This window comes from Sinocyclocheilus grahami, unplaced genomic scaffold (genome assembly GCF_001515645.1).
Source record: "Sinocyclocheilus grahami isolate Dianchi unplaced genomic scaffold, SAMN03320097.WGS_v1.1 scaffold356.1, whole genome shotgun sequence".
Lineage (NCBI taxonomy): Eukaryota > Metazoa > Chordata > Actinopteri > Cypriniformes > Cyprinidae > Sinocyclocheilus > Sinocyclocheilus grahami.
The window spans coordinates 1,178,995-1,202,865 of NW_015505535.1; the positions used below are offsets into that span (position 1 = coordinate 1,178,995).

General features: G+C 39.3%; 1 protein-coding gene across 1 annotated transcript in view; it reads right to left on the bottom strand.

Annotated features, from left to right (window-relative positions):
* The window catches only part of LOC107548827 (mediator of RNA polymerase II transcription subunit 13-like), a 98,422-nt gene that overhangs the window by 24,810 nt on the left and 49,741 nt on the right, over positions 1-23,871 (bottom strand). Inside the window, exons 3-9 of the mRNA XM_016229649.1 lie at positions 21,390-21,558; positions 8,143-8,288; positions 2,627-2,824; positions 2,339-2,414; positions 1,968-2,086; positions 1,716-1,878; positions 929-1,042 (exon numbers count right to left, since the gene is read on the bottom strand). Coding sequence (XP_016085135.1) covers positions 929-1,042; positions 1,716-1,878; positions 1,968-2,086; positions 2,339-2,414; positions 2,627-2,824; positions 8,143-8,288; positions 21,390-21,558 — 985 coding nt within the window. The remainder of the gene's footprint in view (positions 1-928; positions 1,043-1,715; positions 1,879-1,967; positions 2,087-2,338; positions 2,415-2,626; positions 2,825-8,142; positions 8,289-21,389; positions 21,559-23,871) is intronic.

Genomic DNA, 23,871 nt, shown 5'->3' on the forward strand with positions numbered 1-23,871 from the left:
ATAAGGGCCTGTTTACACACACCTGGTCACTTCAAGCGTTTTTTCTGATCGGATAGCTATCCGATCATGAAAAGACCAGGTGTAAATGCCCTCCGAAGCGCATTCGAGACGGATATAAATCCGATCGCTCAAACCACTTCAGGAGGTGGTCTGGGTCGCATTCCAGACAAAACTGGACAACTGTAAATGCATCTGGTTGTTGAAACCACATATGTAAATTTTACTCCTCCCAAAATGTTAAAATAATAAACGTGTGAGAGCGTGTTATAGGCTATATGACATTAGTCAGACTGCACTAATGCAACACGCATCGCTGCAGACGAGTAGCTGAGCATCTCTTCAGCAAGCCGCCACGCAAACTGCCGCGAATGAAACTGAAAGTAAGACGCAGACAGTCAACACACAATCATCTTCATTAGAAGTAGTAAGACAAACTTATCTTTCCAGTGCTGATGCCGCGCACTCTACTATTGCGGTCTTTGATCTTGAAATGAGCTGATAATTATTAAAAGGCAGTGCTTATCTTTTGATTTCGTTGACGTGAACTCAAATTTAAATGTTAAAATTTAAATATAGTGCGGGAATTGAAGATCGGGTTTATATCCGTTTTGCGATGACACATTTATGTGGCCAAGTGTAAATGGAAACGTTTTAACAAATCAGACAGATATCCGATCAGCGAAAACGCATCAAATGACCAGGTGTAAACAGGCCCTAAAAGAATCAGAGCAGGACTTATGTCACCATTTTTTCCGGTTTTCACAAAGAGCTTATTTTAATACTCCATGATAAATGTATTGCCAGTCATTTTACAGAGTGACAGATGACACTACAAGAACTGAAAAGCGATTAGTGGCAGCAGCAGCAGCATGGTTAAATAACGACAGCCTATGAGAATACAGGTCTGAGTGAATGTTCATGTCTGTACCTTGAACATTTGCAGCTTGATCTCTGTGTGGAGTCGACAAAGTCCCAGGTGCCCACTTTCATCAGCGTCTCCTCCTCGCTGGTCCCATTGGAGGCTGTGGCAGAGAATTTCCGTCTGCAAAGACACAATGAAACAAGATTGGAATCAAAATCTCTGAATGGCTTCTAAATCTCAAAATCTATGGTACTTTGTTGAAGCTAGTTGTACGTTTTAGTCGAGTAAATATCTCCCAGTGTCAGTTTATTTTTAAAAGTCAAATTCTGTGTACATAGTGCTAAGTTGTGGTTAAACAAAAGTTTATAAATATTTTTTACTGTTATTGCAACAATTTTATTGAAAACACATTGACCTCTTTGAGTAAAGGCGGATATGCCATTATAGGTAGTACAGTGAATTATAGGATTATCATCTTAGTTTAAACTGTAAAACAATTATGAAATGACAAATTAACAGTATATATTGTTAAAATCTAAAATGTGACAACATGACCTGAAATGAATGAAATTTTAGTTTAGACTGTCCAAAAACTGTTCCCAAGATGGACTGAACTGATCAAACAATCACACTTTTGTGCAAATTCTGACTCAAAACCTCTTGTGAAAAGTTCCCTAATCTTGATTACTAATTGTTTTTTTTGTTGTATTTTTACCTCAATCACTAATAAAACATTCTGTGGCTCAGATATGCTTTGTACCAGTTTTAAAAGGGCTTTGTTGCTCTGTGCTTGATTTATCATGACTTGTGAAATGAGATGATCTGATCTCAGATTTACTCTGAGCACACTTACTTGTTCTGAGCTCGGTTGATGTTGCACTCCTGCCAAACACTCTCAACCACCTGACTTGCCATCCTGCGTGGAATCTTGCCACCGTGATGACTGGTGCTGTCAACACTGAATCCATCCATCGCCACCGGCAACCGCATCCACTTCTGTGCCGAGTGAGAGTGAACTAGAGAAAGAAAGAAAAAGACAAGAAGTTTGAGAGCGTAACGGAAATGAGATAGGCAAGCATTTGAGTCAAATTTGAGGCATGTTTACCTGTCTGAGCCTCTTCAGGTGAGGTGGGAGGAGTCAGGGTCACTGAAGAGATGGCGGGGTCACGGTTTGAAGCAGGCACTTGATGGCCATTTGAATAGACAGCGGTGCAGTGCGAGGACCCCGTAGGTGTGACAATGGGGATGTCTGACTGTGGGACTAACACCAGGCATGCAGGATACACCATGCGCACACCACCTGGAGAAACGGCCACACATTAACACCTTATGAATGCACACTTTGGGGGTAAAAAAATAAAAAATAAATTTAAAAAAAAGTACTACAGATGATAAACATTGCATTATTATATTACATTTCTCCAGTATTTTCAGCAAACATGTATTGCTTCCACAATGCAAGTGCAGTGCGAGGACCCCGTAGGTGTGACAATGGGGATGTCTGACTGTGGGACTAACACCAGGCATGCAGGATACACCATGCGCACACCACCTGGAGAAACGGCCACACATTAACACCTTATGAATGCACACTTTGGGGGTAAAAAAATAAAAAATAAATTTAAAAAAAAAGTACTACAGATGATAAACATTGCATTATTATATTACATTTCTCCAGTATTTTCAGCAAACATGTATTGCTTCCACAATGCAACTGGTTTATTTACCAGCCTTTTAAGTAAAATATATTTTATTCCAACCCACCAACAAGCACTTCCACTGCTGCCAGGGAGTCGTCCTCCCAGTCAATGTCCTCCATTTTGTCCTCTGTGCTCTCCTTGGATGTCGGGCTGATGGGATAGAACTGGTTCCATTCTTCAATGAGCTTCTGTGTCGGAGGGTCAGACAGCTTGAAGGACTGACCGGTCAATGTCCCGTTCAGTCCAAATGGACTCAGAATCACTACAGTGAGAATAAGAGAAGCGATTTAGTCATACACACTACCTACAGCACAGAACACAAGAGATATTGGGCAGCATTGGCATAAAGGTCAAGAATCTGGGACACAAGCCTGTCACGATTATCTGATCTAATCGAGATTATTTGAGATAATCATAATCATTGTGCGCTTTTAATCTCAATCACAGATTGCCATTCAAATAAGGGAATTTTATTATTTTGTGGTATAATTTGTTTTACTTTTACTCTAATAATATAACAATTATTGTTGTTGTTGTTATTTTACAGTGTTAATGGAAAGAGCTATCACACAAAAACTGTAAAAAAATTTTTTTTATTAATTATCAGCTGAAATTATACATTTATAAATATAAAATAAAAAGTTTTTAATTTTAAGTAACAAAAATATCTATATATTATACAATTTACAATAATTTAATAATAAATATTTATAAACATTTAAACTTTCTACTATATGCAATATTTCTGTACAAAAGACAACAAGAAATCAAAGGTAAAGGCTTGTGCCTTCTCACTGTGAATGACACGAGCAAAAAGGCTATTAAATTGTTTGCTGCAAACTAGTTGTAGGATATTTTTTTAAAAACTCATGATTGTGACCGCACTAGCTGGTACACAAAATGAGTTACCAAGACTATGTAACATGCATCGTTGAATAACCATATTGCCCTTGAATAAATCAGTATCCTAATTAGTTTTTGTTTACGCATACAAGTACTTGTGTTAACATGACAGTAGCAAAAGAACCTACAAAACACAATCAAGTGGCATTTATCTGGAGTTGTCCTTGGAAAGTTGCCCCAAACTGGTTCTTACAACATAGAAAGCCCAGCATATGTAGCAGAAACACATGAAGACTAAGGAGCGTGTAATCAGAACAGGGCCAAAGCAAATGAGTCTATGAAGCGAGGAACACTGTACAAACACTCCCGCCTGACTTTCTGTCAACCGCTCCCTCCACTTCTGTTCCTCATTAACTGTGGTCTTAAATGACTCCTCCACTGCAGCCGGGTCTCTTTCCTTCCTCCTTTCTCTCAGACACTTTCCGAAAGCCTTTCATATCAACACAGCCTCCAGTTACTGCCAAGCAGTGCTCATTCTGAGCCCATAAACCAACTTAAATAAACAGGTCACTCAAAAGGAGGGAGACAGAAACTGGGTGAAAAAAGACAAGGAAAGCACGCAAGACAAGATGAAGCACAAATGTGGAAGCAATGGCATCAGTTTTCATGCTGCTTTCATGCCTAAAAAAAAAAATCAACTAAACACTGAGGTAGGTAGTCACAAATTTTCCCAAAGGAATCTCATTCTGTACTTGTGTGTTTCTTTAACTGCCTTGATATATTGATCCACGTATTAGGGGTTAGGAGGAGGAAGGAGCTTCCAAGGAGGAAAAGGAGGGGGAGCGGATGAATCCATCCCGTGTCCTTCCATTAGCCAGCTCATTCCATGGCCTTCATCGCACAAATACATAAAAGCCACAATGACAGAGGACACCTCCGTCCAGCCGGAAGAGGTATGGGAAGAGGGAATGGGGGCTGGGGGATGCTATACAAATGGAAAGGAGGCACGATTCATCTTTAATGGGTTACGGCAGCTTAAATCTAAACACTCTAACAGAGATCGTTATCCTGGCTTCAAAACAGAAGCCTCCAAAATGCATTATTTCGAAAAAAGCTGTACAAAACAAGCACGGCTCGTTCGCAGGGCAAAAATGGCTCTTTTAATATCTGACAGATCCCTGATCGAGCCAAGGTGAGGGGGCAGAATTCGTTTGGCCTCTGGATGGCTATCTTGTCACAACACATCCAAAAAAAAAAAAAAGACTGCTGATACGCAAAATATTTACAGAAAGAAAGCCCCACGTTGAGCTCTTCAGAGAGGTGGTCAAGCAGAAGATCAGAATTTGCATGGCAGGGGTGCTTGAAGCATTGAATCCACTAAAGAGTTATCCAAACGTTGGCCATCATTAGAGAGGGGTCTGCTGCTCTGGTCCGCATTTGATTGGGGGCATCACACAGATATAAAGCAATTTTCAGACAAACAGGCAAACAAATGTATTCCAATATCACACTGTTCACCTCACATTTATTCTGTCAAGCAATCTGTGCACTACCAGTCTCTCTCTCGCTCGCTCTCTCTTCTGCTCGGTTAAGTGAGCTATGAGTTCATTACACCCCTCTCACTGCTCTTTATGAGGTCATAGTTGCAACACTCGCACGCTCACTAATCCGAGACTGTCAGAAACGGTGAGCAGCAGACCAAAAGAGATCGAGAGAGAGCGGGCGAGAGAGAAAAAGGTCAGCTGGTTCCAATTGACACATCACACTTTCCTGATGCACTGCAAAGGTTATTTCCCCATCAAAAGGATGAATTACGTTTTTAAAATGTTAATTCGCAGGAACTGCAAACAATCTCAATTATGCAAAACATTGGCAGATCTAGATCTAGTGCACGGCTGTGGATGATGTAGATTGGTCAATACAGCATTCCAGCCAAGCTAAATTTAATGATACTGGATGAATTTCATTAAAAAGTGAGAGTCACAAAATAAAAATTATAAGGAATATTTCCCACTGACAGTTCTTGGGTGCATAAGAGCAACTCAGGGCTTTGAAATCCCAGGTAAGGTCTTAAAGTCAGCATGAAACGGAAATTGCGATCGTCTTTTCCTCCCTATAGTGACAAATCCAAGTGAAATGACTTTCCAAACGAAAAAAGGAGGGTGGGACTTGATTTTGTCCATCAGGAATTGACTGGATTGTTGTTGTTTGCTAATTGCTGCGATCTCATGTGAGTGACAAACTGCTGGAGGGAAGCCTTAGTGCCCAGCCCTCACACCAGTCAACACAAATCAGAGAAGAGATGGTGTTGAGAGTTGAATGGAAGTTATTGTTTTTGACTGAAGATTTTGAAATATGATTGAGAAAATAAGAATTGTTCGTTTAGATTTTATGGTGACTTTAAAAAGGCCTAAAATCTCCTAAAGAGCAAGGATTTCCCACCCAGGGACACGTGATCAGAAATGGCAAAATGCCTTCCTTAACATGACCATCACTAACAGCCCTTTGGAAATCCCACTAAGCTTTACTATTCGACATTAGTACGTTGTTATTTTTGTTTTCTTTGCACACAAAATGTATTTAGTAGCTTCATAAAATTAAGGTTGAACCACTGATTTTACATGAACTATTTTAACAATGTCCTTACTACCTTTTCTGGGCCTTGAATGTGGTAGTTGAGTTGCTGTCTATGCAGGGACAGAAAGCTCTCGGATTTCATCAAAAATATCTTAATTTGTGTTCCGAGGATGAACGAAGGTCTTACAGGTTCAGAACAACATGAGGGGGAGTAACTAATGGCAGAATTTTCATTTTTGGGTGAACTATCCCTTTAATACTTTGTTAAATAAAAATAAAAACTTCAAATCATATAGTTTTGTTTCAGTTTAGGCTAGGGTTTGGTTATTATTATTGCATATGTCAATATCAACAGCCATTTAAAGGAGTCATATGATGCTATTTAAATTTTTCCTTTCTCTTTGGAGCGTTACAAGCTCTTGGTGCGTAAAGAAGATCTGTAAAGTCTCAAATCCAAAGAGATATTCTTTATAAAAGTTAAGTCTCCCCCACGCCTACCTAAAACGGCTCGTTCTAACACACCCCCACATGTCTACATCACGATGTGGGAAGATTTGCATAACGCCGCCCAAATGTTCATGCAAAGAAAGGCGGCGCAACTTTTATTCTCACTGTAGTATTGTTGTTGCCGCTGCTGCCATGTCATGGAGACACGGTGTTTCGTTGTGAAAGTGAAACTACTTTGTTTGGCCTTCCAAAAGAGGATGATATCCGCTTCGTCATGCCTAGAGCTGATCCGTGCTGGTCGCTGAGGAAATACATCAACTTCGCGCTGTGGATCGCCGGATCGGCTTTCACCATGGACAAAGAGTCGTCCAGCCCGGGGTCGTCACATGTGGTTGCCACAAGCCCGCTGGCCGCACCGTTCTCAAGGCCTCCGCTCACTCCAACCCGCCGGCCATTCCTCACTCTAGGCCGTCGCTCACTCTAGGCCGCCGGCCGTTCCTCACTCTAGCCCGCCGTGTGTGACGCTGTGAAAGCGAAACTACTTTGTTTGGCCTTCCAAAAGTGGACACAACTAGAAATCAGTGGTTAAGTTGTATTTACAACACTGTTCCAGAACACTTCAACCCAAATATTCAGATGTGTGCAGCGCATTTTGCGGAGGATGAGGACTGTTTCCTGTGAGAGTAGCCTACAATGTCAGTGTCTTGTTTCTATAAAGTGTTTCAAGTTCCAACTTTGCAAGGACAGTCTGGCGCTTCTGACTCACAGCCTGTAAGTACGTTTTTTATATTTAAAGAATTTGCCACTGACGATTCAAACGCGGGTTTTGAGCAGTGTAGAGTAGCACTTGTTTGTCGTTTCTCCAGACATGGTTTTATGTTTACACTGCGCAATACGCGTAAAAAGACAGTATAAGTCATTATAATCAGTAATTATGTCCCCACTGGATGCAACAAATGCCTCGTTTGTAATGGGTTTTATTGTGTTTGTCTTGTCGCGCCGGGACACAGGGCATCACAGTATGGTAAGGGGTGTAACATTTCCGTCACACGCTTGAGGTATTCAACCAATCACAACGCACTGGATAGCTGGCCAATCAGCGTACACCCAGCTTTTCAGAACGATGAGCTTTATAAAAATCGACGCGTTTCAGAAAGGCGGGGCATAGAGGATCAACAATAATGTACATTGTGTGGAAAATAGTGTTTTTTTTACCTTAAACCACATAAACATTGCATTACACCAAACACACAACAATGTTCTTTATAGCAACGTCATATGACCCCTTTAACAAATGATTCTAAACAATATCGGAGTAAAAATTACAAAAAACATGATTACCGATTAAAAGTTTTACATATCTCTGTGCCCTAGTTTAAACATTTTCAAGATTTAAGGATGTGCAGATCTCGCTGAAATCACCATTAGTACGTTGAGCACAGCTCATGTTACCGGTAATGAAGAACACGTTCCTCTTCCCCAAGCACCTAAAACAGGAATAGGTCTCTAACACTATTTCTGTACTTTATTAATTTTTTCAAGCTACAGAGTGGCAGACAGGATGCCACTGGGCTTTCCTAATTATAAACCTCATCTTTCTGATCAGAAAGGAAATGCTGGAAAGAGAAAGAGGCAAAGGAGAAGCAAAAGAAGGGGATAGACAGGCAAAAAAAAAAATATTAAAAGCATTTCAAAAAAAGTGTGTTGTATCACCTTGGAATGGGCTGGAGGCCTGCTGGGCCAGTGTCAGGTGCTCCTCGTTCAGGTGGTACACGGGCTGGTGCTGGTTGATCTCTACGCTGGTGCACACATTACTGTCTCCATGCAGGAAAAACGTGAAAGAGCAAGACAGGTGTTCTCTGAGAAAGAGAGATGGAGACACAGGTGTTTAAGTTACACAGTAGCACATGTGCCTCAAAAAGAAGAAAAAAAAAACATGGATTAATCATAAAGACCCAACAACTATGGATCATCTGACTGGATTTCTAACATACTTTATGAGTCATATAATCAGAGTCACTGAACTCTTGTGAATCATTTAATCGCCATCTGATGAGATCATTAAATTCCTAAGACAGAATCTGATTCATTTTTAACTCATTTTAATTCATTTAAGAACAGTACTGTCAATATCTCAAACGCGTGAGAAACATCACATGCCATTGAGATGCAAGTGTCTGCTCTTTGACCTCAAGGATTACACTGTGTTTGGCCCTTCTCCTCATGAATATGCATAAGGACCTTTAATATATGTAACAGGACAATAACACTTCTTCTACATTAGTCACACTCTGAGCTCTGTAAAGCCTGAGCTCTGTGAAAATCAGTCCAAACTACACCAGCTTCCTAATATGTGCTTAAAATCCTTCGTTCCACGGTGCATTAGAGTTGCTCTGCTGATCTGGAATCATCGCAGGCATTAAAGCAACTTAAAGCAAAACTAGTCTATTGGCAAAATTACTAAACCAGAAAAACCCTCTTGTATTTTCATGAAATGTCATTGCATTAAGCTTTAAAAGGAAACATTTGTGAAATTCCCTGCATGAATTAATTACGCTTACTATGACAATTTACGCATTTACTATTGCTCATACTTAAGGTTAGACATCTGAACAAGCCCCCTAAACCTAAGTATTAAACTTCATATCACACAAAGTTTGTGCCACGGACGTGAATGACGCCTCAAATAATGTGGTTTGTTGAGAAGAGGTATGCTATTAATTTTCTAAGCAATCAGATTTTATCCCTGAACATGTTAAAATGACAACAACTTGCACTGAAGGAGGAACACAAACTATATCTAGGGATAAGAATAACAAAGACTTGCTTTGTACAGTGTCATTTGCTCCAACTGCTTTATAATGACGGTAATAAACCCAAAGAAAGTCTCTCCAAAAACAAAGTATAGGCAGCATGCCATCAGTATGGACACTAGCCAAACATCTGCATTTAGAGAGTGAGAGAACCATAGAAGAGGTTCAGCCACTAACCCACAGAGACAGACACTGATTTGCAACTACGTCACATCTAAACCGAGTAAACACGCCACACTGACCCCCTTGCATTTCTACAGCTCTCGGACTTTGCTAGCGATAGCCTAATGTTTTACAGCAGGCTGCCCCCTGTAGAGATAGTATCGCAACTGCGGTCTGACACCATTGCTTCGTTATTTCAGTCACACACCGGTCTTAAACTTTCTCAACAACAACGCACACAAAAGGAGGCTCTCTGGGCGAGCTAAATACTGCTGCACCATCACATTTGATCACATGGTCTACACACACACACACACACTGAGCTCAATAACAGCATGCTCCTGAAGTTCTCTATTCAGCGGCAGACAGAGCAATCAGTGTGTACATCACTGACCAACCCCAAAACAAAAACATGACCTGTAACCACTGTTCCTCCCCGAGTTCACACCAAACCAGGGTCCAAAAGTAACAACAAATAAAAGTAAAAAACTGAAGAGAGAAAATAAAGCAACACTCATCACAACTTATGCAACTTAATGGAATAGTTCACCCAAAAATGAAAATTTTATGTTTATCTGCTTACCCCAGGGCATCCAAGATGTAGGTGACGGTTTCTTCAGTAGAACACAAACGAAGATTTTTAACTCAAAATAACCTTGACCTGTAACCACTGTCCCTGGCTGAGTTCACACTAAACCAGGATTCAAAAGTAGCACTCACCAAAAAAAATAAATAAATAAATAAAAAACCCTAAAAAGAGAAAGTAAAGGGAGCAACACTTGTCGCAACTTAAGACACCTTATCCCTGCGCAATTCATCACCACAAGACCTGTGCCACATCTTCAGCTGTGCTGTTTGTCACATATAAGCAAAGCAAAATATAGCCAAATAAAAATACACTATTATTAAAAAGTTTAGGGTCTGTATTTAAAAAAAAAAATTAACACTCCTATTCAGCAGAGAGGTAATTAATAGGTGAAAATAGACTATAAAGATATTTATATTGTTACAAAAGATTCATGTTTCAAAGAAATGCTGTTCTTTTGAACTTTTCGATCAAAAAATACCTTAAATCATCATGGTTTCCACAAAATATTAAGCACAACCATTTTTAACATTGATAAGACATACTTTTCTGAGCAGCAAATCAGAATATTAGAATGAGTTCTGAAGGACCATGTGACACTGAAGACTGAAGTAATGATGCTGAAAATTCAGCTTTGCATCACAGACATAAACTAAAACATATTCCAATATAAAAAAAAATGTTGTTACTTTAAATTGCAATAATATTTCACAATATTACTTTTACTATATATTTGATCAAATAATTGCAGTCTTGAGCATATACTTTTTCCAAAAACATTTTTTTTAAATCATACCAATCCGAAACTTTTGAACAGTACATTATTAATAAAAAACGCAACTGCAAAACAGTTTTATGGTCCCCGCACTAGTAAACAGAGGCCAAAAATAGAGCTCAGGACACCACTACTCCTGATGACACAAGCTAATCCATTGCATTTCCAGCTAAAAAGCAAGAAAGGAAGAAAAGAAAGGGCAAGAGGTCACAAATAGGTAACATGAACCTATTTGTGAGGTTTAGAGGGAAAAAGAACCAGACTAAAGAAATGAGCATTAACAAAATTAAGAACAGCTTGTGGTGAGAAAAACAGCATGAGAAAGTAAGAGAAAAAGAGAGGTAACATTCTACAGCTGTAGTATTGGGCTGTTACTGACTTCCTAAAAGCAGTGGCTCTGGTCAGGGTGTAGCAAACTCCTACTACAAAACCCACAAACACACTTCACATCTCAACGACTTTACACACAGCACACAAACAGGTGGTGTCTGTGGCCCCTCGGCCAAGTCGTCTGAAAAGCATCCAAAATACTTTATATCTAATTGTCTTGCATCTAACGGTCTTGTCAAGTTGAGCGCTCAAAGAGCTACTGGAAGAATCCCGCTTCAGTCTTATGAGTGTGTTAGTGTTATGAAAACTGGAGGGGGGGACTACAAAACTTCACTTAAAATTAAAACAGAAAATCTAAAAAATCAAAGCTAATTCAAATTTTAACAAATACTGTAATAGTATATAAATAACACTAAAAATCACCAGTTTGTTAATGTTAAATGAGAAATGATGTGGTAACAGTCAGGACAAACATCAGAAATTCTGTCATTTATTCTTCATGTGTCATTTTTAGTTTTGAGCGAACTACCCCTTTAACACCACATGTGTCTCTAAACCACATGACAAACTGTCTGTCTTCCATCACCTGACCAATAGCAGTAGCAAGATCAGGTGATCAACTGTAGAACATGCCGTTACACACCCTCTCTCCAAACCAAAGCCCTGGAAGACGTCAGCCACAGTACTGAAGTGCATTACTAACAGCAGTGTGTTTACCACAAATAGAGAACTGAGACTCTCTGAAATACCTTTAGATTAAAGCAGTCGACCACAGAGCAATGGCAGTTAACACACACACAAACATACACAGTCTACTGCATCCATCAAAGATCCTCCAAACAAAGCCTTTATACACACAGAAGAGGACTTTCTCTCACTCATTCATAAAGCGTGGCCTTTAAACCAAGCGCTTAGAGTCAATAAGAGACCTTAAAAAGCCTCTAGACTCGATGACTAGAGCTTGTATTCTGCATGCTTTAGCTGTTTGCCTCATCATAACAGCTGAACAAACCCGGCGAGACTTTTCTCAAACAAAACGTTTGTTAGTCAACAGTCACTTATGCTAATTAAATGTTTATTGATCTTGTGTAACAGGCTTTCACTAAATACAAAGCCAACGTTCGAACTAAAAGAGGACCTGATTGGCTGCACGCCTTGGAGACTCTCAATCTTTACAAAGATTATCACAACAGCCGCACACAGATGGGTTTTGAAGAACACTTTAATGCAAAATTTGTTTTTAAAACGAATAAACAGAAAACAATCAATCAATACCAACACTCCCTAATACTGTATTTGGCTTTTAAAGCTGTAATTTCTGAGCCACAAAAATTTGACAGCTAGACTGATTTTTCTTTCTTTTTGGACTTTTGCATTCAAGCTGATGTAGATTTACTCTATAATGTTTCTTGAGCCAACACACCCCTCTAAAGCAGGCCATTCCACCCTGGCTTTCTCAATGCACCGCCCATAAATTTTCAACCTCAAAATTAAACTTTACAGGAAAAAGGACTATTTTAATCAACATGCATTTTGAAAATAAGGGGAGGTGCCAGACCGGAGACCCTGGAACATCTTCACAGATTGTAAATCTATCCACAACTGACACTCTGCACGCACACACACACTCCCTTAGAGCAAAGATAGGAGCTTCAGTCAAGGCCGTAGTGTAGTGAACATCTGAGGAGACGACGAAACCGAAGAGAATAAAAAGGCGAGAGGAAACTGATAAAATTGGAAAAAGGGAGTTGACACTTTAGCATTGACCAATATCTATAACCACTGTGTAAGTGTGTGCAAGTGTGTGTGTGTGTGTGTGAGAGTGGAGAACAGGAATGGGAAGTGAGAGAGTAGGAGTTCTGGAATGTCAGGAATCTCACATCAGTCTTGTGGAAATGAGCTCAGAAAGCAGCGGAGAGGAGGCAGATTTACACCAGCCCAGATTTACTATAGCGTGAGTTTATCTGAACCGGTCCAGGATTGATGGGTAGAAAAATGGTTATCAGACAATAATGATATAATCTGGACATGCCTTTGAAGTTTCAGCATGAATCAATTCTGCACACACACACACACTGGATCTACTGTTTGTTTCCCATCCAAATTGCAATGACACAGAAAAGGCCCCGTTTTATTACATTTAAAGTATTTAAACACAGTAAAATTTGTGAAACAAAGCACCAAACTCTGACTGGTATGATAGCATGAATTGAAAATTCACCCTATTTTCTAAATGCTAAATGTTATTGTGAATGATTCATCCATGCATATTTATTATTTAATTTGAGTTTGTAATTTTTCATAAAAAATTTACAACTATCTGGTGACAGGTAGTCCACATAACAGCCTAGAAAACTACAAGAAAAAAATGGTAACACTTCAGTATAGGGACCAATTCTTACTATTGACTAGTTGCTTTTTAGCATGCCTATTATTAACATATTGGCCGTTTATTAGTGCGTATAAAGCTCATATTCTGCATGACCATATTCTACATCCCTAATCCTACCCAGTACCTAAACTTAACAACTACCTTACTAAATATTAATAAGCAGCAAATTAGGAGTTTGAGGAGAAAGTCATAGTTGGTGGTAAATGGCAAGAATTGGAGATTAAAATAAAGTGTGACCAAAAACACTAAATATATGCACTATATTAAAACCAGTTTGTCTTCATTACTTCATGTACTTCATGAAAACAAAACTACAGTCACCATTTAAATGTTTACATTTAAACAAATTGGAGTAGAAACAAAATTCTGATGTTAAAAATTTGACAAAAATTGCATTGTTCAATTTAAATGTTTGTACAACATGTTTTTTATTTGAGTGTTGATTATTAAATACATTTGATTGCTTAATTGATTCTCATATAAAATTTATTTTTGGTTTCAGTTTCAGCCACGTGCATCCAGAATCTTCATTTTAGTGCATCACTAATGAACATGCATTTATTGAGAGATTGGATTTTTAGAACTTTGCAAATTATAGACGTCACATGAGAGCAAAGATGGGCCTGGTTGTGACCGAGACAAAGAAAGCTGGTGTGGACAAATTCATCCTTTTAGCAGTATAGCTACAGCAAGTTCATTCATAATAGATAAACGCAGCAGATCACATGCCACTTCGTTCTCTGCAGAATCCAGTCGCTGAAAAGATGTTGCATCTGCTGGTGTGTGAATGTGTTTGTGACAGTTGTGTGCAAACCCCTATAAAGGCATCCTAGCTTGTAGTTTGTCATAGGTGTGCATGTCAAGGGAGACCGTGCGTGCATTTCCCCATGCAAATGATTTTTTGTGCCTACGCAAGAGCATGATTTTATTACGTGAGTTTTCTGTGGGTGTGTACAGATGTGCAGAAATGTGTGCGGTTTCACGCAGACAGGTATCCTGATGGCTATATCCAGCGCTGCAGTCTGTCTCCTCCGCCACCCTACTAAACAAACAGAAAAATCACAGATGCATCTTAAATTCCCTTTACAGTATGACTGCGACACTACACCACAATAATTGTTGAGTAATGTGCAGTGACGTGCAAGGGATGCATCATGTTCTGCACTGGCTCACACATCGCCCAGCTCCCCCGTGAACACTGCCCATAAAAGAACACACTGGATCTGTGGATTAGCCATGGTAACAGATCTGCTGCTCACACACCCACCATATGAGAGAGAGAGAGAGAGAGAGAGAGAGAGAGAGAGAGAGAGAGAGAGAGAGAGAGAGAGAGACAGAGAGAGAGAGACAGAGAGAGAGAGAGACAGAGCACACGATCACAGCTCTGACCTGTATGAAGGATGATGTAAGCAGCTAAAACACATTGGGGTTTGGTTACAGAGCAGCGCCGTGTAACAGTACAGCCAGCCAATGAGAGAACCGCCTAGTGACTGAGCATAGTTACAACAAACACACACATAAACTACACAGATCTACATATGGCTGGAGTGTGCTAACCATTTCAAAATAAATTTAAAAATCTAATACAACAAAACAAGCTCTCTGGCATTCCTCGGAGCCTGGCTTCCGAGCTCCCTTCCCCACAGATCCTCTAATTATAGCGAAACCACAAGACACTGTGTGCTCATACGCAAGACAACACAGCGCAGAACAGAACAGGAAGGGTTTGGGTCTATTCACGAGCTGAAATTCTTACAAAACCTGCAGGGAACGAAAGAGAGAGAGGGAGAGGAAGCCAGCGGCGCTGCAGAGGCTGTCTGTGTTTTCCGTGCGGAAGGATCTAGAGGGCGGGTGTCAGGACAAGCAAAGGTGGGGACAACACAGACCTGAAGTCTAACAGGTTTACTAAGGTAATCCCTCAAAAGAGAACACAAGAGTGTATGTCTGCACTGCGAGTACGGCTCCATTCCTTAAACACACCTTCCTAATCTAAACAGTCCACAGAGGTTAAAAACATAAAAACAACAATCATAAAACATTTACACCACTGTTTAAAAGTTTGGGGTCGGTAAGATGTTTTACAAATATTGAAAGTCATCTCTTTTGCTCATTAAGCCTGCATTTATTTAATCAAAAATACAGTAAAACCAACAACACTGAAATATTACAACTTATAATAACTTAATTGCCCTTGCTAAATACAAGTATTACTTTTTTCCCCTAACTTTTGAACTTCAACAAAACAAAATGCTACAAATTAATGTAGGCATCACAAGATTATAACATCTAGTTTCAAAAAGGATAAGTTGTAGCCGCTCCGTTAAGATGGCCCTGCCAGTTTATGAATGGAGTCCTGTGAGGAATCAGAGGTGTTTTGAGTTTCTATGACACGCAGGAACCCACTGACATATTTGTGACAGGTGATATCCACTAAGGGACACATGTGTGTTCTGCTACGGTGGCTCTTCGGGGACAAAATTAAACACCTCCTTGGTGGAAAAAAACCACACATGCTTAAGACTTCAACACACAAGCCATCGCTGAGGGATTTGGCACTAAGAGAAACGCAAGCAGGCTTTGGGAATCAGTGTAGCAGGCAGAAATGCTAATCACCATACAGCCCATTACTACACCGTGTTCTCCGCTCCTCCGCCTCGGAGTCTGTTATTTAACAGGCTCAGTGAGCACCGATTGAGAATCAGATCCCTTCAGTTCATATTATCTTGTCATAGGAATGTAGGGAGAGAAAACTCATACAAAACGACCACTTACACACATTAAGACGTTTTACCACACAGTCGGTCTCTTAATGAGAAAATGAGGATTCAGATTTTTCTAATATGAGACACTAGGTGTTATGAATTAAAGCTGACCACAGATCAGTGGTTGGAATCTGCAGAAACTCTCGACACGAGATCATGTGGTGCTTTGACATTAAGGGTCATGCCTAAATGTACACTATCGTTCAAACGTTTGTGGTCAGTATGTTTTTGTTTACTCATTACTTTCATTTCTATTATATAGTATACAGTGGGGCAAAAAAGTATTTAGTCAGCCACCAATTGTGCAAGTTCTCCCACTTAAAAAGATGAGAGAGGCCTGTAATTTTCATCATAGGTATACCTCAACTATGAGAGACAAAATGAGAAAAAAAAATCCAGAAAATCACATTGTAGGATTTTTAAAGAATTAATTGGTAAAGTCCTCGGTAAAATAAGTATTTGGTCACCTACAAACAAGCAAGAGTTCTGGCTCTCACAGACCTGTAACTTCTTATTTAAGAGGCTCCTCTGTCCTCCACTCATTACCTGTATTAATGGCATCTGTTTGAACTCATTATCAGTATAAAAGACACCTGTCCACAACCTCAAACAGTCACACTCCAAACTCCACCATGGCCAAGACCAAAGAGCTGTCAAAGGACACCAGAAACAAAATTGTAGACCTGCACCAGGCTGGGAAGACTGAATCTACAATAGGTAAACATTGTCATTTCCAAAAACATATTGCTGCAGCACAACTATATTTAACATTGAGAGTAATAAGAAATGTTTTTGAGCTCCAAATCAGCATATTAGAGTGATTTCTGAAGGATCATGTGAGACTGAAGACTGGACTAATGTTTGCTGAAAATTCAGCTTTGCCATCACAGGAATAAATACAATTTTAAAACATTAAAATAGAAAAACATACCAATTGTAATATTTCACAATATTATTGTTTTTACTGTATTTTTGAATAAATAAATGCAGCCTTGGTAAGCATAGGACATTTTTAAAAACATTACAGACCCCAAACATTTGAATGATAATGTAAGAAGGAGTCTATACGTTTTATCAGTTTACAATAGAAGAAAGGGACAAAGAGTTGAAAGTATGCAGTAAATATGCAAGTATGCAATTAATAATTAATGAGTCTGTATGCCGCGGTTAGCACATGTTGACTCATGGCCATCATTTGGTTTCAAATGCTTGTGGGAAGAAAAAAACCCCAAGTATATTAGAAAATTTGAAAAACTGACTATGACTGCTGAATCTTCAACACACAACACTAAAGGAAACTACTAATAGAAAGAGGGAGGGAAGGAAAGTGCCTGTGTGTGAGTGACAGAGGGTGAGCTGAAGGAGGAAACACTGTTGTTCCTTTTTTGTGTCACTTCGCAGTGATTTGCAGACAGACAGAGCTATAAAACATACAGACTCACAGTTAGACCCTTGTTAACAGATCTCAAAGGAATATGTGTTTTAACCATGTTTAACAAACAGCCTCTGATCCTTCAAATTCAAAGACTCTAGGATTAAAACATTAATTTCAGTATTAAACAAGGTCTCAAATACATGTCTTGCTTTGCATTTGAAGATGTTCAACCTTTACTGTGATTTGTAGCATGACAAAAAGAAAAAAAAATAATTCTGAACCTACTTGAAAGCTGTCTGGCTGTGCTAATAGAGTGTATAAATGACCTTGAGCAAGATAAGAGAAGAGCGCAAATAAATGACTCTGTGAGGAGAGAACTGTGGCAGAGTGCAGAGAAAAGCCAAGCTGCTCTTTTTTTCCCACCTCTACACACATCGTCTCAGTTTCTTATCAAAGAGCACAGATGCTGACAGGCAGAAATCCAGCGCTGGAGACAGAGCACTTGCACGCCTGCAAGAAGCTAATGTACATAAACACACAAGAGCGTATTGCAGCCTGAGAACAGCATTTAAATAGGGGTGTAAGAAAACATAGATACACTTGAATATCACGATATTTTGTTTGGCGATACTGTATCGATTCTAAAAACCGCAATATCGATATTTATATTATATATTTTTTTAAATCATACAGGATTCATGGCAGTTGTTTCGTTTTGAGTTTATATCCCGACAAAAGTCATGCGGTGTGTAAAATGTGCAATGCCAGCATCAAATATTCGAAGAACATACATGTCTGCGGCACATTATGGTTCCACGGCCACCGGAGCTGATCGTGGCCCCTCTATTCAACACTTGTGTTCATAGCAGCCGTGTTGCGGCACATTTCAGAAGCGTCTCTCCGCGTTGCTTCGCTAAAGATGGGTGCCTAGTCTATTTTTGACGGACGCCGCATCCAAGCCGCACATAATTAGATAATTGAGGATGTGTTTTAAATGACTAAAACAGCTACAAACCATTTATCCTTGACGTTCATAACTAGACTTTGATATGATGCAAGTCATGAAGCGCACTTTTACTTTTGGAGTGAATTTGCATTTAATTTTCTCCACCGCATTCACAGACTGACACTCACGCACGTGTGTGTGTGTGTGTGTGTGTGTGTGTGTGTGTTCACGTGTGCTCATGTTCTTCTTCATGTTCTTCCTGCAAGCATTTTGTTTTTCATTGATATTGAACAGATGTAATTATTTTGTTCAGATCAAAATGTTATGACATTGCATGTTAACCATTTTCAACTTAAACTGTGAACCTTTAAAGCAGGGTCTAAAAATATATATGGTCCGTTTATATCAGCTTCCATTTAATACATTTAATTTAACTAAAGAATCCTGCAAGCACTTTACTTTCCCCCTTGCACAAAAGTGGTTCAATGCCGTTGAATGTTACAGGGACTAATTAATGCAAATGCAGTTAAATGCATCCCACTCTGTTCTGGTTAAATACCTTTTAGGGATGTAACTGTATGAATTTCTTGTCACGATTATAGTGACCAAAATGATCACGGTTATCAGTATTATCACGGTATTGTTCAAATGTGCTGGAAATGTTCAAAAAGTACTGACACACAAATCATTTCACCAAGTTTTACATTTAAAATCAACAAACAACAAATAAAATTAGTTTTTGTTTGCATAACTAAAATAATAACATGCCAATGATGTTCGGATTTTAAATGATAACATGACTGACAACAGTTTATCTAATAGCATGTTCAAATATCTAATGTAAATGTTCAAATAAAGCTTTGAAAATTTCATAAATGGTAAACCTCACATTTCAGCTTTTAAATAAAGAAAAAGGTCAAGTCAAAATGATAATTGATTAATAAATGATTATATGTATTTATCTGCTCCATAACTAATACTAAATGTGTAGAATCCACATAAGCTTGTTTTTCATCAACCAGTCAAAATTTACAGCAGGGCATGCTAATTCGGACCGTTTTTTGATCTACACACCTTTCACTTTTTAAGACTAAAACAAAAGATGGATTCATTGTTATTCTTAATTAAAAAGCATAACAACAATAAAACAGTAAGATACAATGACAAACTAGCTTATAAAACATTTATTAACAAAAATTAATAAGACGATCGAGGCATGGCATACACCACATGCTGTATTATATACCGACTAATAAATTACAGAATGTTTAGCAAACACTGAGGAATCAAATGAATAAAAAAAGAGAGCCTCCATAGCATAGCGTGAGGTAAACAGCAAAGATAACAAGCTTTTCAAAATTAAAACAAAAAGAAAAGTAAAACTAAACTTGCATGCAATGCTTGCATGTTTTTGTCCCACAAGAATACCAACATGTTCACCTTTGGTTTAAGAAGAGGTCTTTTACTTTAGCATGAAACCCATCCATCGTTTCAATATTCGCGTCATTTTTGCTGCACACAGCTTCGCACTCCTGACACGGCGAGTATAAACCAGGCTCTACACTCGAAGCGCTGCGCAGCTCAAACGAGTTGCGCGATTTCGTTTGATGTTTCTCACATGCAACAGACATGCAGCACTTATGAGTTAAACAATGCGATGGTCACGCCAGTGCGACCACACACAAAATTTAGTCGCACCGGCAGAAAAATTTATCGCAAAATGCACCCATTTGGACGCACACTGGAGCCCTGTGCAGTACAGTATTTATTTATCCTCAGTTGTTCAAATCGCGGTAATCGAATACAGTTATAGTGATAATTAAAATATGAAACGGTAATACTAACCGTGGGGTATTTGATCACGATTTATCATCAAACCAGTAATCGTTACATCCCTAATAACTTTTGTGCATATTTTGAAGTGTTCTTAACGACAGCTTTCCTAAAATTATCCTATTCCTAATATAAGAAATATCCCAATATATCGCCTTACTTACAGAATTGCAATGTATCGCAACATATCGTATCGCAACCCCTGCATCGTGATGTGTATCGTATCACCAGATTCTTGCTGATACATAGCCCTACATTTTTTTTATTATTATTATTGCACCGCAGCGCAAGTAGCCAATCTCTGGATAAGCAACCAGGTCTGTATACAAATCCCCACTGAGATAGTATGTAAATATGCTTTGACAGCAATGATATTCACGTTTTGGTGTCAGACTGTGAAGGAAGTGTGGTTGATTTGAGGCCACCTGGTCTAGATCTTACTCCGTATAGAAACCTGAGTTTCATAAACAAGCTTTACTCTAATGCTAATATAAGAAATATCCCAATATATCGCCTTGCTTACAGAATTGCAATGTATCGCAACATATCGTATCGCAACCCCTGCATCGTGATGTGTATCGTATCACCAGATTCTTGCTGATACATAGCCCTACATTTTTTTATTATTATTATTGCACCGCAGCGCAAGTAGCCAATCTCTGGATAAGCAACCAGGTCTGTATACAAATCCCCACTGAGATAGTATGTAAATATGCTTTGACAGCAATGATATTCACGTTTTGGTGTCAGACTGTGAAGGAAGTGTGGTTGATTTGAGGCCACCTGGTCTAGATCTTACTCCGTATAGAAACCTGAGTTTCATAAACAAGCTTTACTCTAATGCAAGTACCTTAGTGGAGGATGCAAAAATTGCAAGCTCCATTAAAGCTGTGATCAAATTAATCCTTATCCTTACAGATAACATAAAATCCATTAAAGATAATGTGAGTAAATGAAAGAACATCTGAATTAAATGGTAGTCTTACCTCTTGTTAATGGGCTTCTCGTCCTTTTCGTAGGGTTTGACAAACCATTTTCCGATGCGCACGAAACTACGGTTCATCAGACAGCGCTCCAGCAGGTTGTGAATGGCCTTGAAGAGAAGAGTTCGACATTCGTAGGACAGACTGCTCTCCCACACGCCGTCATCCTCACCTGTGGAGAGAACAAACACACAGAGACCCGGTCACCAACCTGCTGCTGTCTATAAACAGCTTATCTGCCGTTCGTACAGGAATGCAATTTGCAGAAGTGAGTAACAGAACACACACACAAAAAACAACAAATGTATTAATTGTGCCTCACCAGAATACAGACAAACAAGGCTGTGACGGTCACCGTGACAACCTCGTCACCGTACTGCCACTGGCAATAGTGCACGTGACGTCACGCACTCTATAACAAACATAATACGAATTTTATTTAGACAATAAGTCAATGGTAGCCTAATTCACAAATTACCTGAAAACGCCATACACAGCGTTTCCTTTAGATTGGCAGGTTTAAGCTCATGAAAATACAGTTTATTTTGCATTCAGAAAATTAATTTTGTGTTAGGTGATGGACATTGTTGGAAAACCAAATACTACATCGCCGATCTGGAGTCATTTCCATTCATGTCACCCAACCACGAGTGTCTAAGTTCCTGTGATCGCAAATACCTGGCTGGTCAGGTTTGGTGAGGCTTTCTCCAAACTGGCCAAATACAAACGAGACAGCGATAAATGGAAGATGTTAACAAGAAATGTGGCAACGATTCCCATTTCAAAGAGAGCTTGTGCAGACGAGGAGTTAACGCGCCCGCTTTCTTGGCGGCGGAACAGTCAACCGTGTCTACACCGGACACGACACCGCCGCGTTGCAACAGGTTGAGTCTGTCTAGTGTCTACACAGGACATTTGAACTTTGTGTCAGTACCTCATAAACAGGACGAGGCAGTTTACTGTTGGGGATTTGTCATTTCGTGTCACGCCGCATCCAGTGTAGCATCACTGATTATGAGTTCTATAGTATTTTGTTGTGTAGCTCGTGCCCGGTAGACGGGGTGTATTTAACGTTCTCATTTAGGCTACTTGTTTAATAGTATTATTTCTTTGATATTCATTTAAGTGTTTAGCAGGCTGAGTGTTCACTGACGGAAGTGCTAAAATAAACACGCAAGTTTGTTAATAGATGCTTGAGCCTGATTTATTATTTGCGTTTCAAAATTATAGGCCTATATATATATATATATATATATATACACACACACACAGTATAAATATATATATACACACAGTATCTCACAGATGTGAGTACACCCCTCGCATTTTTGTAAATATTTTATTATATCTTTTCATGTGACAACACTGAAGAAATGACACATTGCTACAATGTAAAGTAGTGAGTGTACAGCTTGTATAACAGTGTAAATTTGCTGTCCCCTCAAAATAACTCAACACAGCCATTAATGTCTAAACTGCTGGCCACAAAAGTGAGTACACCCCTAAGTGAAAATGTCCAAACTGGACCCAAAGTGTCAATATTTTGTGTGGCCACCATTATTTTCCAGCACTGCCTTAACCCTCTTGGGCATGGAGTTCACCAGAGCTTCACAGGTTGCCACTGGAGTCCTCTTTCACTCCTCCATGACGACATCACGGAGCTGGTGGATGTTAGAGACCAGGGTTTAGGTCTGGAGACATGCTTGGCCAATCCATCACCTTTACCCTCAGCTTCTTTAGCAAGGCAGTGGTCGTCTTGGAGGTGTGTTTGGGGTCATTATCATGTTGGAATACTGCCCTGTGGCCCAGTCTCCGAAGGGAGGGGATAATGCTCTGCTTCAGTATGTCACATTTAGGGATGCTCCGATACGCCTTTTTCGCCTCCGATACCGATACCTAAAGGTTCGGTATTGGCTGATACCGATCCGATACCAGTGAAGTTTTTTCCCCCCATTTAAATAAATGTAGAATTTATATATCTCTGTGTGTGGTACTGATAATCATTCTTTCACAATCTACTAGATACAGACTACCGTATTGACCCGAATATAAGACTTTTTTTTTTTCTTGGAAATACATCTGAAAAAACGCAGTCGTCTTCTATTCAGGGTCTAGACTTTGACATGTCAATAATACACCCACAACAATAGGTGGCGCCAAATACGCATAAACGAGTGTGCCATGAAATACGTAATGTAATGCGTGTTGTAAAGATCGCAAGTAAAAACAAAAGAATAAGAAAACCTTACAGCTGCATGAGTCGTGACTGTCACGTTAGCCTGATGGGACCAAACTCCCTTTCTGATTTTAAAAAGACAGTACCCAGATTTGAAGACTACAGTAAGATATAACTTCTACTGTTAATAAGATTGTGGTAGGCTACTAGTAGATGGATAGCCTAAATGTCCTAATGCAGATGGGCTACCTGTTTTTTTTTTTTTTTATGGTATATCAAAAAGTGTATATTTTTTTTATGTGATTGTTG